Source organism: Rissa tridactyla, chromosome 13 (assembly GCF_028500815.1).
Source record: "Rissa tridactyla isolate bRisTri1 chromosome 13, bRisTri1.patW.cur.20221130, whole genome shotgun sequence".
NCBI classification, from domain to species: Eukaryota; Metazoa; Chordata; class Aves; order Charadriiformes; family Laridae; genus Rissa; species Rissa tridactyla.
This window is the reverse complement of record NC_071478.1, coordinates 11,842,945-11,862,568: the sequence shown is the minus strand read 5'-3', so window position 1 is coordinate 11,862,568 and position 19,624 is coordinate 11,842,945. Positions and strand designations below refer to the sequence as shown.

At 41.8% G+C, this 19,624-nt stretch overlaps 1 protein-coding gene across 2 annotated transcripts in view; it reads left to right on the top strand.

The window, feature by feature from the left end:
* SLC5A1 (solute carrier family 5 member 1) overlaps positions 1 to 19,624 on the top strand; it is a 34,376-nt gene that overhangs the window by 2,484 nt on the left and 12,268 nt on the right. The window contains exons 2-7 of one of the 2 annotated variants that reach the window (XM_054219930.1): positions 470 to 629; positions 1,131 to 1,264; positions 4,988 to 5,059; positions 12,902 to 13,006; positions 15,310 to 15,369; positions 15,708 to 15,812. In XM_054219930.1, coding sequence (XP_054075905.1) covers positions 4,991 to 5,059; positions 12,902 to 13,006; positions 15,310 to 15,369; positions 15,708 to 15,812 — 339 coding nt within the window. In that variant the 5' untranslated portion in view covers positions 470 to 629; positions 1,131 to 1,264; positions 4,988 to 4,990. Of the gene's footprint in view, positions 1 to 469; positions 630 to 1,130; positions 1,265 to 2,602; positions 2,869 to 4,987; positions 5,060 to 12,901; positions 13,007 to 15,309; positions 15,370 to 15,707; positions 15,813 to 19,624 lie in introns of those variants that run through there. The other variant, XM_054219929.1, reaches the window with a different exon arrangement.

Genomic DNA, 19,624 nt, shown 5'->3' with positions numbered 1-19,624 from the left:
TCTTAAATTTTCTATGCTACAGCCCCATTTTTTAATGACAACAGAGCAGTTGCAGTTTCTACATAATGTACTTGCCCGTGCCCCGTACAACGGTGGTGCCTCTGTCAGCCCTTGCAGTTTTATGGTGAGCCATGCAGATTCGTGACACTGGTCTCCATCAGTGAATCTGGTCTGTGATTTTGGACAAGGTACTATACCATTCTGTAGCTGTTTCTGCTGGCCATTGTCTGTTTTGTCTGTTCAGGTAGGAACAGACATATTCATGATAAGCTAAATGTCACCAGACTTGATGCAGAGGGGAGCAATTGTTACAGACATGGATCACAGTCACTGTGTTATCCTCATCGCTTAGACTAATTGTTTTTCTCACTCCCATTAAAATCTCTCTTAATTCAATGAATTGGCCTGCCTCACAGGCAAGAGTAGAGAAATTTCCTCAATATATCAAATTATTTGTCATTTTGTCTAGTACTGGAGTCCTGTACTTGCTTGACCAGATGCTTCAGGATGATGAGAGCACTCGCTGAAGCACACTGCTGGCTGGGTGTTATCATTGTCTCCTGATGTGAAGTTCATTCCTCACATCAGGAGGTTTACTCATGCTTATCTTCAGAAGCTTTAATACAAAGGTAGGTTCAGCCTTTTTCAAATCTGGCAACTTGGCTGACCTTTCAGAGACCATTTATATGCATTCAATTAATAAAGTGATTCATTTAGTACACCAACAATCTGCTGAGTATAATGCTTCCAGGTTTCTCTTTGGACTCCAGATACGAGGATGTGGAGAAGCCATGTTAAGAGCCTCAATAAAGCTGCCTCCCCTTTTTGACAGTCTTGTAGAGAATGTTTGGTTTGGGTTTGTGGCTTTCAGAGAGAAAACAGAATTGAGTTTGCTTCCATTGTATATAAAAAATAGGAATTGCATGATTATTATTTTTTAGACACTGATTCTCCGTTACTGTTTCAAACCTTGGAGCCTTGTTGATGTGGCCACACCAGGAGATGTGGATGGGAGGTTGAAGCGTTTCTTAGCCTCTGAGCTCTTTTTTGCAGTGGTCTGGATGAGAACACAAGGTATGTTATAGTAGATAAGTTCCTGTCTAATGATTTTTTTTGCTTTACCTCTGTAGACTGACGCAGAAATGGAGTCCGTAAAAACCAAACTTTTTGTTAGTTTGCAAGGACCCATAGGAATCTATGTCAATCTTTGTAAAGAAGTGCCATCTACAGCCTATCTTAGGCAAACTGTTTCCTGATAATTAAGGTTAGTAAATAAGTCTTTTATTTTCCTCTGAAATACACAGCAGGGAAGGTTGCAGCTAATGGGAATCTTGGATGCTCAGCAACTTCCAGGGTTAATTTTTTCTTTGTTGGATTTAAAGCTAACATTTCACAGTCCTGTAGGACAAACTGAAGAATGTGTTTTGGGAGAGATGCCTAAACTATCAGAGGACAGGACTGTTTTATAAGAGTATAGGTGCTCAAATAGTTGTGAGATTTTTCTTTCATTTTTGTAGGTAATCACACTTTATTACAGCTTCTTAGACTTTGATGCTTTTTATTAGCCACAATTACCAAAGGGTAGTTTACCTAAGAAAAATTTGTTGCCAACAAACAGAGCGCCAGACCTCAATTTCAACTCCCGAGGAAATCACCACCGCAAGACCCGTCAAACTGCTGTGCTTTCTGTGTCCCGTTCTGCTCAGGGTAGCCTCAGACTAACGTTTTACTCCCAAAAAGCAGCCTCGTCAGCTGTAAATGAATAATGATTCCCTAGTATCAAGCAGAGGGATAGGACTTTTAGATATCCTCAGAGCCCAGACATGTGCCTGGCACCTGTGTCTCTTGTTCTAAATATCCTGGATTTTTCTGACCTCTTCTAGCTCAAACAGAGGGTCGCAAGCATTGTCTGGGGAAGCTTCCTTATTAAGACCTGTGAAGATCTGTCTATAATCAGCATGTTCTGTGCATCTTTGTGACCAGTTACTTTGCTTAGATTTTTCTGGAGTCAGAGGAACAAATAAAGGGCGAGCAGACCCGAGCTCTGATGAACTTTGAACTTATTTGAATGTGAAGCTGATTAGCTACAATAGAGAGAACTGACATCATGGTCTAAACACCCTGAAATTCAGCACAGTAAGCTCCTCGATCTGAGTCTTGTGGTCCACGTGCATCTTTACCTGAATCCATGTGAGAGATGGAAGCATCTTCAGGTTGTCTCCTGCCCAGAAACACAGGGCTGTTTCTCCATTGAGTAATGCTGCTGCGTCGAGAGATGACACAGACAGAGGGTGTCCTAGCTCCTGGACCCCTGGTTTTTCCCCGGGTGTCAGGTCACTCCTCATAGATAATTGCTTACCATCATCGTCTAAAAGGACTACCTCTTCCATGACTAGATTTACAGGTACAACCACTTAAAAAAAAAAAAAAAAAGCATTCACACACAGTGAGGTAAATATGCGGGTTTATTGCAGCCAAGCCACTCCTTTCCGTGCTCATTCCTTCTCAGACATCTGCTCGGGGATGTTAAAACCCTGAGCACCTTTGGCAGGGGGACTGTACTCCGAAATCTGCAGCACCTGTAGCAGAGGAGCAATATTTGGGAAGGAATTGTTGCCCGAGGAAAAGCAGCAGCTTCAACTTGTGTCCCACGGGAGACAAGTGAATCTGAAGTTATATATTATATAAGACGTAGGGGATGACAGCAGTTTATCATTAACCTGGACTACGCAAGAAGTACATAAGGAGAGAAAGAAGAAGAAAGCCAGAGAAGCAGCCAGGATGGAAACCGACATAAGGATCAACAACGCCGCGGACATCTCGGTTATTGTCCTCTATTTTTTGGTGGTCCTAGCAGTGGGACTATGGGTAGGTTGGGATTTTATTTTATTTATTATTTATTTTATTTTATGTTATTTTGTTTTTATTTTATTTTTTACATAATGAGCAGGCAGTTTATAGGGTCCTGGGAAAATAGCTCGGTAAATGAAAATGTATAATTGTATAAAGATTTTGGTGCCTAATTGATATAGTTAGGAAGCGCGTGGTGGGGAAAATGTGGGTGTTTACTAGAGAGGGGATGTTGACTGGGGGAGGCATCCGTTTAGGTGGATGAATGGAACTGGTGGGGAAGGTGGAGTAACGAGGTTTGTGTGGGGAAGGAGCTGAGAGATGTCATCAGCAAAGGTCAGGCCAGCCCGAGTCCCTGTTAGAGAGCAGGTGGAGGTGAAGAGATGGGCTTTAGCGCGGCCGAGCACCGGGACCGCAGTGAGAATTGGTGGTGTGAGGGGATGCCGTAGGGGGAGTGAGACGAAGGAGTTGCTGGGAGAAGAAGGGGGAAGTCAAGGTGTGGGGAGGGCAGTACGGTGGTGTAACAGTAAAGCTGCAGCTGTGACTGTGTGACAGACCAGGGACTGCAGAGCACTCTCAGCAAAGGAGCGAGATGGCTCAAGATTGTAGGTGCCATTTGAGGACAGCATTATCGTGGCTTTTTTTTCCAGCAGGACCTTGACTGCAGGTTGCAATGCCATTGAAAGTATGAGGAAGGAACAGTTTCAGGGGTGGCAAGTGATGGCAATGACTATCCGTTGCTGATCTAAGCACGGCGGTGCCTCCTGCCCTCACCCTGGCGATGCCGAGGGCTGCAAGGGAAACTCAGCGCCTAATCCAAAAACAAAGCCCAGTGCTTTCACAGCTGATGGAGAAAGGCAGATACTATCCTATTGGTGGAACCTCAGTGCTAAAGTGTTTGAAGATAATAGGCCACTACTGTGGGCTACAAAGCTGTAGACAGTGGAATGTCACTAAATTTTGGTTTCCTTGGGGCAAGCTCTCCTGGTCACCTGAACACCTGACCATTAGCAAGCGGAGAGGAGGCATTGTTCCTCGGTTAATCCTGTGCTTGCCAGGAGCATCCCGGGGGTCAGATGCAAAACAAATCTCCCTTTCTAGCAGCCTGGCAATGTTTTCAAGAGCACCAAAAACTTATCGTGGTAGCAGATGCCAAAAGCGTAGCAAACGATCCGAAGGCGCCAGTATAGCTGAACACCTTGCTGTCTTGCGGGCGGGAGCTGGGTCTTTGCCATGGAAGTCTGGCTGTTGCTGTAGTTGAACTTTGTATTAAAGGTCTGTGACAAAAAAGGGCTGATCTGTGGCTTGTCAGGCAATTGTGTACTGAGTAATTCCTGGAACAGTTTCATTCCAGCAACAATGTCCTCTTTATTGAACAAATATTATTCAGTTGCTGTGTGCAGGTAAATGTAAATCTGTTGTATTCACTTGCTTTCTTCTGCATCAGAAGAAAAGATTTGGCTAATTTTCCCGAGTTGTCTTTCTTTATTTGCCTGTTCAAAGTCCATCAGACGAGACAATGGGAATCCAATATTCAGATCAGGGTCACTGACAAAAACAGGATGAAACTTCCTTCTAAAGCCCATCCCTTGAAAAATACAAAATAAGTGTGTGAAAAGGAAAATTTAGTTGGCTTCTTTTTTCAAAATTCAGAGAGAAATGCGTACAATGCTGATATCACAACACGAAAATGGATTTTTGTAGATATCTGCTGGGGCTGGATAGCATTGAGTAAAAAAGCCGCACATTTTCTGTTAATGAACGTGCAACTTACAGTCTTTTTTGATGCCTGATATCAAAGGCATTGCACCCCTGACCAAGTGTTCATATAAGCTTTTATTTGAGTGATCATTTTTTTAGTTAAATTTAATTTTATTTTAATGTTTCGCACTGTAACAAAAGGTGGTGCAATGAAGCGTGAATGGTTAATGTAGACCTCGATACAAGAATCATTGCTCAGTTGTATTATTTTCTTCATCATAAGCTTGTTCTTTTTAGCCATGCTGTTTATTTCTTCCACTTTACTGTCCCCATGTATTTTATCCCTCCGTTCTAGCTGTGTGTTCTTAGTCTGTGTATAGGTGGCCATTATACTTGAAATACGAGGCAATCTATCTTTCTTTCATTTCTTCCCCAGGCTATGTACTCAACCAACCGAGGGACAGTAGGTGGATTCTTCCTGGCTGGACGAAGCATGGTTTGGTGGCCGGTGAGTGATATATATTGTGTATTTATACAAAAGATATGCATGCCTATGTGCATCCACTTCCATATGACTATTTCTAGTCCTTAAATATTAAGTATCTCTACAATACTGTTGAGACTGTGATGGGTATGTGGTGTAGATGCTCTTTCTCTAGCCATGGCGATACAGGGCAAACCGCACAACAAAAGCCACCTGATGGGCAGGGAAAAGTGTTGGGGAAGTTGTCCGTGTTGAGCTCTCAGCTGTCTTGATTACGTGACCAACTTGTTTGAACCTAGGTGCACTGGTAATGTCAGTGGGGACAAATCCAGTGCTTTGCCTTTCATCCCACTTTAAAACTTTTTTTTATTTTGAATTTATTACTTTTGCATTACTCAAAGAAGCTGGCACATTTTGAGGTCATCACAGAGAAGAATTAACTGAAATTTTACCTTGTATTGCTCTACTGTTTCCACTTTTGGTAATAAGTTCTGGTCTGAACAAGGAGAAAATCCTAGAAATATTATGATAAGTTATTGGTAAAATATTATTTAAATTTATTTCAAGATTAGCTGTGACTTATATTGTTTATCTTCTGTGGTACTGTATTCTCTTCCAAGGTGGAGAAAAGGAGTCACAGACACAAAATACGTTCGTAGCCATCCAGCAGGCCTCTGGCAGAAATGATACTAGAAACAATTATCTATTTCTTCTAGACCATACAGTCTGTTTAGTGTGAAAATCAGAAAACTTAGACAAACCTGCATTTTCTGTATTACTTGTGTTGTACATGCTTCCGTGTGCTTGAATGGAAATCTTCAATGTTCCTGACCTTGCATTCGGTCTCCAAAAATGTTTTTGCACTTCCTTAAGGCTATTGATTCAAGACTTTGATTCAGGATTTCACCCACATGGATTCAGTTACAGGATCAGGGAGAGTGAGAGTAAATATTTGTTGCCTAAAAATTTAGGAATTTTCTTAAAGTAGGCTGCAGAAATACCTACACATCTTTCAGTCATCTTGTGCTTCAGGGAGCTGCTGTCTGCCTTTAGAAGGGATTGGGACTGCCTCTTTAATGACATAAAAAGATTAAAGGCTAGTGACAGTAAAAGATTTCCTCATTTGGTGTAGTAGATCTAAGAAAACTCATATTTAACTAGAAGATTGAGGAAAGAGAAAGTTTCCAAGTTATTTTAAGATAAATCCTATAATTCTAGGTGGAGAGAAAAAAACCCAAACAGATTACTCTGCTTAACTGTCACTTTAATCAGTGGTCTGGTTTTAACCTTGTGCAATTCCGTATGCCTGTCAAGGGTGAATATGCCCTTTTGTGCAGATGTAAATGAAGGTGGAAGAAGCAAGGCAGGAAAAACTCACCATAAAAAACGTCTGCCTTGCTGCAGTGGCACTGAGAACTCCTAATGATTCCCCTAAGACCCAGGGAAGATTATCGCACACCGAGTTCTCTGCCAACACAAAACCAACTGATTCAGCAGGCTCCCTTCCTCCGGTGCGAAGACAAAAGGGATGACCCCGCAGTGCAGTGGTTGGTGCTAAGATCATCTCTCTCTCCTTCCCAAACTCTGCGAGCTCAGCATGGATGAAGTCACCAGTGGAGTCCTACACCACCCCTTCAGTCCTTCCCTTTGGAATGCCAGGAGTGTCTTTCTGCACCATAAAAATAAACCCTTCTTGCTATTCTTCCTGGTATCACTCAAAACAAACAAATGGCAAGCACTCAAACCACAAACTAAATACCATGTCAGCAGCACCACCTCGGAAAGTTTGCCTTGGATGAAAAGAGATTCCAAAACACCTATTCCCACAGTTTAGCAGGTAGATAGGATGTCCATCACCCAGTGCGAACTGGGCTGAAATGACTAGGAAACCAATGAAAGTATAGAAAGTTCAGTCAAAGATGCAAAGATGTGATCTCAGTTCTGCAACATCTAATGCTGGGTGTACTTTTTTTCACTTCTTCCGTGCTTTGTCTTTTCTATTGTGCCACGTCAGGACCATGTCAAGGTTCTCGAAAGCCCAGATATATTTCCAAAGACTGTAGATGAGAGGCAGGGTGGGGGAAGTTGTTAGGTACATGGACTCTTATTTATCAGATTTCTTCCCCGTGATTTCAGGATAATGAACCTTGCCATGTAATTACTTTCTGGAACAGAGAAAAATGGAAAAAAAAAATATCCGGCCACAAACTTGTTATTAACTTAATTCTCTTAATCTAATTGTATTTTTCAGAGATTGTGCTATGTTCAATGCTTTACAGGGCAGCCATAAGTGGCTTTTCTGACCCCACAGGGAAAGAGGCTTATTAGCAGCGTATTAGGATCTCTTACTGTCAAGCCTGGGAAAGGGATTCTATTCGCTTAAATGATATAATAGCTGTGGTTTAGTACACTAGTGGAGACTCTGTAAATCATGTTAGTCCACTTGTGGTATGAATTTTGCATGTTTGTCAGTCACTTTGCCTGATTGTGATTCAATTTCTCAATGTATAAAGTAGGACCAAGACAGTTATCCTGAGCCAAATCTGTCCGGCTTTGGCCCTGATTGTTGGCTCCAGCAGAATCCATGAAGGTTGCCTAGTATTTTGCAGAATCAAACCCACAGTTAGTCTTTTATCGCTGTTCTGCAGAGGTAATAGGTCGCTTCTGTGTTGGTTCACTGAAATCACTGCCCTTGTGCAGTGCATGAGCCGACTCAGTGGTTCCAGTAGTTAATTAGGGATCAATGTATATAGTTATGTTCTCACTGATTGCCATAAATTGAAATCCATCGTGGGTTAATCATAATGGTATGAAATGCTGTGCCCTTTCCACAGTCTTTTTACAGAAACTGAGAGAAGAATCTTCAAGAAACTGGTTTTGGTTTCTTGGGCTTCGAGGGAAGTGTCTTCAAGAATGACACATATGGCTCTTTAAAGACTCATAACGAGCTCTGCTTTTTCCAAAAAGACACAGAGAAGCTCAAGGAAAGCGACAGCTTTATACCAGTTGGCCTTGCAAACTGAACTTTAGCTGCTTTTGTTAGATGAAGGAGTTAGGCTCAGCCAAATACTTTCTACTGTTGTAGGAAATGAAGTGTCTGTTCCTGGAGAACAGACAGCTTCGGTAGTAGCCACTCTCACAGGATTAACAGGGTTCATGCACAATGAAAAAAACCCCTTCACTCTTGAAGCTTTCCTGCTTTTGAATTTTGTTTTGCAGGCTCTGTACTTTAGCAAACAGAGCTGTCTGCACAAAATTATAGGTTACCTTACATACCTCAGTTCCTGAAGGCATAAATGCTAATAGGACAAAGAGTATCTGCTGGGCATCTGAAGTACAGCTATGGTTAGAAAGATTTACTGAAGAGTAAGTATGCAGAGTCAAGGACGTACTAACTTTAAACAGAAATGAGACTCAACTCGTTTGTTGTCACTTATGTGCTGATCTTTGTGAGACAGGTAAGAATTAAGGAAAAAACCCAGATTTTTGCTTGAGTTCTGCATGGCTTATTTTCATGGCCACCAGAACTGGCCACTGGCACGATTTCTCTGATCTCTGCCTCCAGTTAAGTTTTACATATTCTCAGAATTCTCCCCACATGTTGAATTTGATACTGCTGTGGGGAGCCAGGAAAGATAACTCTGGTGTGAATAAGATTTGCATTTCTTATTCTTAGGTAAAGCGGAATAAGAAATTAACTTATTTTGTCAAGTTCCATGCAAAAAATAGTGTGAAATCAATAGTTTTCAGAGTAAAAAGAATAATAAAGTCATCTGGTAGAAAAGGAAAAGTTCAGTGAAACCGACTTCTACAGAATCTGTCAGAATTTTCCAGCCAGCTGGGAGGTGTTGTTTCTGTCTCAGGGGACAAAGGTGGAAAGGTATCAGATCAGCCTGATGCGACTGTGCTGTTCCAACAGCCGTCGGGATTGTTGGAAGACAGACACGTTTGATGTGTATTGTGTATCCGTCTCTCTCGCTTAGTGAATTGGGAAGTGTATAAATGTGGTTTAATTTGGCAGTAACGCAATACATAGAATTTGCAGAGTAATTGGGAAAGCGGAATAAAAACTTACGTAGAAGTGTCTCAGAGCCTTGAAAGGGTGGCAGTAATATTTCGTCGTAAGCAGTGTGCTGATTTTTCCAAAGTGACTAAGGGTGATCCCAAAAAACTCTGGTAGTAACAAGGATGTCCTTCCGTCAGGGTAAAGTCACATATGTCAGGGAAGAGTTGTGAGTTAAAGAACAGCGTGGGCGGTGTCAAGGAGTAGTTCTCAAACAAGGGAATGAGACATTTGTCCAGGGAAGGGGGTTTGAGAAGCAGCTCCCGCAGGTGACCCATGGGAGGAGCAATATCTCAGGGCCAGGCTCACGGCTTCATGCTGGTGTGAAGGACCCCCCGCTGCTCTCTGCAGAGGGGCTGAAGGCCACAGGCGAGGTGTGCTTGGGACCGGGGAACAGCGGGTGATACCGAACTAACGGTTTCGAACAGGAACGTGGACATTAGGGGCATAGGATACCTACTAGCAGGTCCTGGGAGGGAGAAAACCCACAAGCTGTGGAGCCTGCACACTGTTGCTGCAGTGGTCGCTGATTTGCAGAGTACATCGTACACCACTTGGAACCACAAGCACTGGGATGTCAGTGCGTCCTCAAGTTAATGAAAAGAGCAAGGTGAAACAGTTAATGAATAACGTGGAAAAAACATAGTGATCATCATCTCTCTGCAGTGTGGTGGTACTTTTCCTGAACAGAGTACTCGTGTTAAAACCTGACCTCTTAAAAGATTTTAAGAGTTAATGTTCCACGTTTGCCTCAGGTTAGTTTAGTTTTTTGTCCCCTCTTTCCCTCTTAACAGCTTTTGTTCCTTTCAATGAACTTTCTTCTTTACTTTTCCTCCTAGATCTGCTTTTAAAGTCAATTCACTAACATGTTCGCTGAGCACAGTTCTAGAAAATTGTTTCCCTCTGTCATCACCCAGTTTCAGCCCAGCGTTCTTCAGGTCGTGCAGAGGTGTACCGCAGCATCTACCAACAGCAAAGCAAGCAATTCCAGTAATCAGCCTTTTCAGTACAAAAATTCCGCAGCAGTAAGTTCTTCGCAGGACAGCTTGGGCCCAGAGCCCATCCGCCTCCTTCCCTCATCCCTGGGGACGCCGGGGCCAGACGGGAAACTTCTTTTTCCCCTCTGGCACCAGCAGCTGACCGGGCATGAGCATATTCAGTAAACACTCCTCTTGCTTTAACCACGCTGCAGTTTTAAGGATAATATACATTTCCTCAGCTATGAAGCTATGTTCTACCTTTTCATGTACACATAACAATAAAAACTATATTTTAAATTGCATCCACTGTTAGTATGTGTTGATCTCACAGTTCTGCTGCACTTGGGCGTTCCCTAATTCGGAGAAGAAAATTTAGAAAGTGAAGGTGATGTTTGCGTCCACATTGTTTTGTCATTGTGCTGGCCCTAAGTGTGTTGGTAATTTTGCATTGGTTTTGTTTGGTTTAGTATTTTTCTTTCAATACAGTCATACTCTGGGTCACGCTGGGCACACAGCGTCGTCAATGAAAGCTCCAATTTGTCCCGGGGTTTCAGGCACTGAGCCAGAGCTCACTACAGCTGTCAGTTCTCAAAGTTCTTCATTAGCTGCTTTTGTTACTTGGATCTGCTTGCAGTGCGTTTTAAGCTTTTGAAACAGGAGAGGGAACACATTAAATAAAATCAGAGATTAATGTGGTTAATCTTTTCTGGTCATTGCATTTCTAGTAACCTAGGTTTAAGTTTAATTATTCATCTCCAGGGAAAGCACTGGACAACAGTGCTAGTGCTTGGTATAAATGGTATTTGTTTCTTCACGATCATTGCTGGGAAACACAGTCGCTGTCACCAAGAGGTTAGAAGAAAAAGTTTTCTTTATTACCAGTGATCTCTCTGGCTTATTTGCTAATGCTAGTTGCAACGCTTCCCATTCCTGTAGAAATATCTGTCATCTAACAAACTGCTTACATTTCTGTAGGGCATAACTGACTTCTAGAAATATGTAAAATAATAAAATAAGGTCCAGAACTGAGTGAACTTAGAGACATAAAATTCCTGACACAGCAAAAGAACAGTTTGTCTGCAAAAAGAGTAATAGAAACCAGGGAGGATTCCCTCAGGAACAATGAGGGAAGGAGAAAAAAGTAAGCTTGGAAAAGAAAGCATGGAATCCTCTGATTAGTTTTAGTTGTACATTTCATATAAAAAATGGAGGAGGAAAATGTATTTTGTGATTAGAGATCAGGATTCTGAATGGAAGAGCAGGGTTGCTATTCCTGGCTGTGGCATAGCTCTATAGAATAAATCTACTCTTCAGAGGTGGGTTTCTATGAGGAAATCCCTTTTGTCCTCCCGAATCTCAGGCAAATCAGCCCTGTGCTCTCAGAAGGGTTGACTTAACTTTCAGTGCTACTCAAAGAACTCACTGCATTAACTGCAGACCTGGAAATTTGTAACTCTTCCCCTTATATACATTTTAGGCCCCTCAAAATCCCCCAGTGAGCTGCAGACAAGCAATATTTCTCCCTTTTGTAAGGTGACTCCAAACATATTCCAACCACCTGTACTTGGGGATTACGTAAGGAGAATGTGCTGGATGCAGGTCCTTGGGTTCATATGTCTAAAACGCCATTTTTAAGCACCATTTTAAGGGATCTCTCAACACGAGAGGTCTACCTCAATTGAGAGCATTAAAAGCTGGTCAGCAGAGGTTCTTTTGCCTACTTCCTATACACTATTATTTTTAACCCTGTTTTCTTTTTTTTTTTTCTTTGTAGCTCTCAGAGAACATAAAAAATAGAATTGAATAAAAAAATGTTCACACTCCTTTTCATCTCGGAACTACTCCAGCTCACGTGTCTTCTGCCTACAATCCCAATCCAACTCTTTTTCATGCTTGAGTTCTCACCCTGCATCCTTCAATGTCTGACCTTGTAAATTATCATCAGGCATTTCTGTTGCCTTTAATGGTTTCATTTTGAGGAAATTAAGCTCATACCTTTTCATCTTTTTCTATTATCTAAGCTGTTTGATAAAGAATTAGATCTTTTGGCACAGTCTTTCTTTTGTGAACAGCTCCTACCTGTCTGTAATCCAACATAAACCTTTCATTTTCTTAATCTCTCTCCCTGTTCACCAGTTCCTATGTTCTACCCACTGTTCTGTCTGTATGATCAGTGCAATATTAGGGGGGTCTTAGAAATCCTTCTTAAATATAACGCCTAGATTTGCTATCGTTTGTATCTTCCGGAAGCACTTTCTCAACAGGTATTTTTGCCATGCAGCTTTCAGAATTTAATTCAGTACTTGAATTTTACTGAAAGTACTTGAACTTTAACTGAAAGTGAACCAAGTACAAAGCCTATACAACTCTCACCAATGGCACATTTAATTCCACAGACTATGGAGTATGAAATAGGGAGTGCCAGCTTGCCAAGTGGGTATGCACTTATCGTTTCCTCCTTGAGCAAGACAGATCGCAGTCTTCTTCCCTAATTGTTTGGATATCACCCAAATGTCAGTTAGTCAAGTTATGCAAATACTTTAAAATCTGTATTGGTGTAATAAAATGTTTGACTCAACTGGAATAAGATCTTCTATGTGACATCCTGTTCTTTCTCGTCGTTGTAGATATAATAGCTGGAGTCCCCAGTTTGAGGGGCAACAATAAAAGGAAGTCTTGAAAGTTGTCAAAGAAGTCGGTTGTCAATCATTCTTACCATCCCTGTCTGATGATAGATAGGCATGAGTTCACATGAACAGGATTTTTTTTTCAAGTTACCATGAACAGGACCTAAGAGCCAAATACCGTTCTTTCTGTTTCCAGATTGGTGCTTCTCTGTTTGCCAGTAACATTGGGAGCGGACATTTTGTGGGAATAGCAGGAACAGCAGCAGCTGGAGGAATTGCCATCGGAGGATATGAATGGAATGTAAGTAGCATGCACTTAAGTGAACATATTTGTCACATCAGGATTATCTGCAGAGGTTAATCAAAGTAACATTGTCTAATAATTTAGAACCGTCAAAGTTTGTGCTTGGCAACACTTATTTTCTGTACAGACCAGTAAGTGCTAACATAATCTACTATTTAGCTCATCTTCCTTGGTCCTCGTCCAAGCCACTGGGAGAAGGTGACCCTTTTCTGTTGAATAAGGTTTTCAGAGAGCATTTGAGATTGGGGATTCTCTTCTTTATACGTATCTTTTGATTACTTTTAAAGTATTTATAAAGAGCACTTTCAGACTACAGGATGCTGGGAAGAATTTATCAGTTTTATAATCTATAGTATTTTTTACAGTGTTTTGCTATGTAGGAGTTGTTGAAGAGGCTTTGATTTCTTCAAAGCCTATAAGAAATTTTGGACATTCTTCACAATCACCTGCCTTCCAAACATCTTTTCCTCTTTACTTTCTCCTTCTTTTTATAGTGTGTGCGTTTTGCTTATGGTTGGAGCATAGGGTAGAGGTATCCAAGCTGACTTTAAATGAACTACTTGGGGTACCAGGAGCAGTGTTAACTGCAACAGCACGGAGACTCACATGAACTAATTCAGTCCATTCCCTTGTGTTTTCAGGCTCTGTGGGTGTGGATTAATAATGTCCTCACTCTGCTTAATTCACCTTCATGGAAGGGATTATACCGTGACACAAAAGACTTAATGAGTGTACATAGGTCAATACTTTTCCTTGCACTTAGTTCTGCTCAGTGAAAGAAAGATACCACCCTGAGGGATTTAGCTGTTTTCCTTCACAAGTAGATGAGTGCTGCAAATAGTCAAGTACTCATGTGATATAAATATTTAAGAAGAATGATAAAGGCTAAAATGAAGTCTATGAGATATGCACAGTTAATCTGTCATCTTTCTCTATTTGATTAAGCTAGGCCTGTAACTAACCTGATTCCCCTTCTCTTTGTAGCAAAACTAAGCAAAACAAAACAGAACAAGTGTAGTTTGAAATTTCATGGTATTCAAATCTCTAGAACCCATACCCTTCTTCAAACAGTTCGTCTCCTTGGAGGTTCTCCGTGGACTAATATCAGTACACGGTGTACAGCAATTGCTGTTGAGGAAGAAGCAATGATGCGTGTGTGTATTTGAGCAGATACACTACATAGACTGGTGTACAGGTTAACAGACGTGGTGAAAATATTGCTCTTGACTGTATAATCTGATTCTTCTCTTGAAAGAAATACTAAGTTTGACTGTTATTGTGCTTGTGTATCTCTATTATTCCACTGAAATTGTTTCTAATTTGTATTAGTGTGACAGCAGAAGCCTGACCCAGTATTTCTTGTCTATCTTATGGATTTTACCTAAGGGCAAAACTTAAAAGATACAGTTAAAAAAACCCTCTAAGCCCTGTGGACAGAATAAATGCAGAGTGTGGCTCTGAGAGCAGGATTTTATTCTATAGTTCTCATTTTGAATATGTACAACTCTATATCAGACACCATTTGCTAGCCATTTAAGTCAGAAAACTGTGATGCTGCAAGATGTAAATTCTATAGTTCACAAAATACACATGGTAGCACAAAATACATTATGAAATGGTAATGTGGAAATGCAAAATATTTTACTAAATGCATATGGTACATCCTATACAGTATGTGGGATTGTTGTAAAACATACGGCCATCTTAGAGACCCGGTGCAGAGGGCAGTTAATGATCACAATAATAATCAAATAAATACTACTCTTCCCCAGTACCTCGATTTGCAGATGTCACAACACATCATTGCAGCTTAAATGATTCTGAGCGGGACAGTATCCTGCATTAGGGGCTCTGGGATCAGGATGTGAGCAAATAGGTCTCAGGGAGCAGACTTCACCTTCCGTAATATTTCCCAGAAATGTTAGTCTTATGGGCTGGTTGCATTTTAACCGTTATTAAACTGGGCTTCCTGAGCCTGCTCTGAAGAGGGCTAGGGTAGTCTGGTGTTGCTAGTGGAGTGGTGCTTTGGTACTAGAGAATTACTATCATGTGTGCTTCTCTGGGACATCAAACATGAAATCCAGGCTGTGTAATACCTGACAATTTTTTTTGCCAAGACTTCATTCCCAAATTTAGAACTGTAAATCAAAGGGCTGAGCAGTTCTTCCTCCTACCCCCTCATAATACCCAGGTTTATGTGGCTTCAATGGTCTCTAGCTGCTATTGGGTCTGATAAATGGTCTTTGGGAGTGCTACCTAGAGCGAGAGGGCTAATTCAGCTGATCTTCTCTTTGCTGCAGGCTCTGATATTTGTGGTTGTTCTAGGATGGCTGTTTGTACCCATCTACATCAAAGCTGGGGTAAGTCAAAACAGTACATGATGCTTTTCTTTGCTGCTCATGTTGGCGGATGCAGTCTTGGATATTGCAAAGCCATTATGAATGGCACGAGAGCTGAGCATGCTAGAGCTGTACTATATTATGTCTCTTTTCTGAGAGAAGAGCTGAGAAAGTACTTGGTGCTGTCTCCTTGTTCTCCTTTGATTCCTGGAGCTGCTCTTCCTTGCAACTGCGTTTGCAGCTCCCATCCCTTTGCCCTCCACTCTTACAGTATCTGAGTAGCAAGAAACTTCCTGTAATTTGCTTTGTATCTATTCCCCATTATCTGCAACCTTATCTGCCCCCCTTATCTGTCACAGGTGGTGACAATGCCAGAGTATCTGAGGAAACGTTTTGGTGGGAAACGGATTCAGATCTACCTGTCAGTCCTTTCTCTGATCCTGTATATTTTCACAAAGATCTCAGTAAGTAAAACTTTTATATCCTTTCTTCCATCCTACATTGATCGAAAGAAAAGAAACTCCCATTTACAATATTGCTCACACAATTGGTCAATTATTTCTGATTTGGACTCCTTGGTTGAATTAAGGATGGTAAAAATATGATTTTTTTTTTTTTTAATTTTTTTTATTCTGTCTAGTGAGATTGTGTATCCTGATCTGTTCTGCAGTCCAAGTTTTTTTGGTTTCCTGGCAGTGTCTCTTGATGCTTGTTGTGCTTTCTCTTTCTTTTTTAGGTTTTTAAGGTTTACTACTACGTATGCACTCCTCTAGAGCAAGTCAGAGTGGAGGGAAACTTGTATTACAACCTATTATCTTAGGGATGTGGAGGAAGAAGTCACAACCTCTCAGCTTGTACCCTTTTGTCTGCTTCAGTTCTCTGAGAAATAATAGCTGCTGCTTGTTTAACCATGTAGTTTTAGAAACTCTTTAGGATTGCTTTGGGCACACACATCCCACTCCAACCCCCTGGCCCTTCTGCTAAAGGGAATGAACAGTTCTTCTTGGTTCCAGAAGAAAAACTGTGCTCTCAAGGAGCAGGAATTTTTGTCCCCGGAGTTCATATTTATCTGTTTTAGCATCCTCTGGTGAATGTGCCCTCAGTAATATAGATGATGGAAATGAGCAAGAAGGGCTATGGAGAAAAAGAGGATAATAGGAATTAGAAAATAAGGGAGTGGGGAAATGCAAAGGAGGGAAATGATAACATCTGAGGTGAAAGGGGGGGAAAAAGAGAGATTCTTTTAATGGGCAAGTGGTTAGTATAAAGTTTAAGGTGCTATGAAGTTAATGTTTATTAAGTAAGTGGTTGTGTTGCTGTGAGGTAGTGAAGAGAGCTGGAATTTCCCTATATCTTGAAACTGTCAAGCCTCTGAAGGAGTCCACAGTTCAGGCATACTTCAGTCTGTTGTTTTGCAGAAGTTGCCATGGCAGATTACTCTTTGCCCTCTGAGTGGGAGCTGAGTGATAATAGTGCAATTTAAGCTAAAAGATTGGCCTTTTGCTCTCATTCTCACATCTTCATGATAACTGATCCTTAGAAAGGTTATAAATTAAACAGGCTGGTACTGTGGAGCTGGCCTCGGAGTTGAATCCCCATGTATTTCAAAAAGATTAGTTAATTTGCTGCTGTTGTGCCTAACTACCACAATCAGCAATCCCAGGTACGATACAGAGTTCTGGCAGCTCTAGCAGCTGAGAAAACTCTTCCATTCAGATGACTCACAGTCCTGTTCTGCAACATATGTTTGTACTGAGTCCATCAAGATGTTACGTACGTTCTGAAGATACTATTTTTTATTTCCAGCCTCTATCATGTCTAAGGATCTGGTCATGGGATTTCACCCTGTTTCAGTTGGTGTGTCTCGCTTCCAGGCAAGACAGGTTCTCCATTTAAGCTTCCAGTGTGGTCGTGAGGCTGACGTACCCTCTCCTGCTCTTGTGGTCCTGTTTTATTAGGGAGGAAAGCAATAGTCAAGAGGTCCATAGAGCAGCAGATTACCTGGGTCCCACTCTGCCTGTGGCCCATCCCAGCTTCCCACCAACCCAGTTATTCCAGATATGTGTGGGGAATTGCCATGGGGCTGGGTCTCTGCGCCATGCAGGGGAAAAATCTGATGCACAAGTTCCTCTAACCATTTCTCTTGTTTCCCCCATCTGCCCTGAACAACTCTGACAGTGTCTGTCCCAGGTACAAATGTGGCTCAGATTTCTATGGTATACAAACGTGTCTTTTCATTGTTCTTATGTCACTATATTCGGGAGGCCAGGATTTGCCCAGGTCTGATTTACTTGCTGTATCTTATTCAGAATAGGCAGAACAAAGTGCTCGGAGGTTTCAGGTACTGCCAGAGGATGTCAGAGGAGGTTTTTCTATACCACGCTACGCAACACCACGCTCCAACTGTCTCCGGATGAACCAGCTCCAGAAGCAGAAAGGGAAGGGCTGTTCCCTGTTCCATCCTGGACCATAGATAACTTCTTTGTGCTGTGTAGAGATATGCATGCTACGTGAGGCTAGCACAGGTCTCCCTTCCCAGAGGCACGTGGTGTATCCAAACATCCCCACGTGTTGACAACCCATGTCATAGCCAGCTGGAGATTTGCATCTTACTTCCTTGACCGCTGCCTTTGTGAACACTCCCTTGTGATCTTTGGGGCTTACTGAGATTTGATATAGAGGGTGGGTTTCTGGCTGCCCTTAACAGGCAGTCACACCTATCAGTTTGTCTGGCAGCGATACTTACTGACACTTATCCTTGTAGAAGGGCGGCACCTTGTTTCTGGGGTAGTTATTTCATGTGCTTGTTCCTTGATGTGTTAAAATATTATCTAATGTTCTTGATAATATAATTATTATGGTACTTCCCAATGAACAAAATAATATGTCAGGTCGTGTAACCCTTGGCATGCTTTTTCTGGCCCGCTGCTATGTGATGATCAGATTCCCTTTGCATGCCTCTGTACGAGGTTGTTACCCTTTCTTTTTTCCTGCACATTTTCTGTGTATTTTTTGTTGATTTCTTGCCTTGTTTTGTGGCTAATCAGCCATTTGCCAGACAAGGCCGTGCTGCGAGGTGTTGATCTTTGGGATCAGGACATGTGTGATCTTTGAGCCCAGAGGATTTCTTTTGCACAGGTGCCTCACACGTACATGCTTCCCAAGCAGCCAGTACTTTGTGAGTAACGCCCATAGCAGCTTTCAGGGGCTTGCTACCCACTTGTGTTGCTGATATTGGTCACTATGCCAAAGAAAATGCCCTAGTAAAAATGAAATCTTTATGGAGAGTAATTGACTAAATTGTGACAAGACAAAAGGGAATTAAGACCTGAATGCTTTTGAAGAAATCAGAAATTGTAAACTGGAATTTCTAAATGTGTTACAGCACATATCATTGGGCGTAATTTCGGTAGCAAATGTATGGATGTAGACTTAGCAGGGGGAAGAGGAGGTAGAAGGATAAGCTTCTCCTGGGGCTGGGTGTACGGGGTAAAGAGTAAGTGCCACTGCCCCGATTCCCGCATTACATTGCAGCTGGATTCACTCAGCTGGCGTGTGTTGTGCCACTTGTGCCTGCATGACCTGTGGATGGCTTTGGAGAGACAGCTTGTAATGTAAAGGACAGATTTACTCTATTTAGAGATAAGATAAGAATTAAATGGTGTCCATAAAAGAGCATTAATAGAGAAACAAGGAAATATTGGAAAGAAATAATCTAATTGGGAGGGAGGAGCAGTGAATTTGGAAGATAACGGTAACTCAGCAATTTGAAGAAGCTGATACATTGCTCAGGATGCTAAATTATTAACTATATATTTCTTTCTGGAGGTCATTTTAGGACCATTAACATTTAATGCTACGTCGGTTAAACTAAAGCCAAGAACAATAAAAGAAAGGTCAGGGATATAAGCTGGTCAGTGGTGTGAAAAGATAGGAAAAAAAAAAAAACGGTCGCATAGAGAAAAGGGACAAAGGATACGGTGTAACCACCACTGGGGTTAAGAGCTAAACGTCCTGCTCCCCATATCCATACTAAAACCTGTAAGAACTCAAATCATCTCGAGCTGCTCCAGAGGCAGAGGTCTGGGAGCGGGACCTCTGGTGTGATTCACACTCTGCTTCACAGATGTTTTCTGCTTGTCAGAGCAGCGGGGTTGGAGGACCTCTTGCTGCAGAGGTCCGTACCTCTTCCTCATTCTCCAGGGTGAAGTAAGGGTAAGAGCATACCCTGCAATCTCGGTTTCAGTGTCTGGAATGAAGAGGGTTTATTCATCCA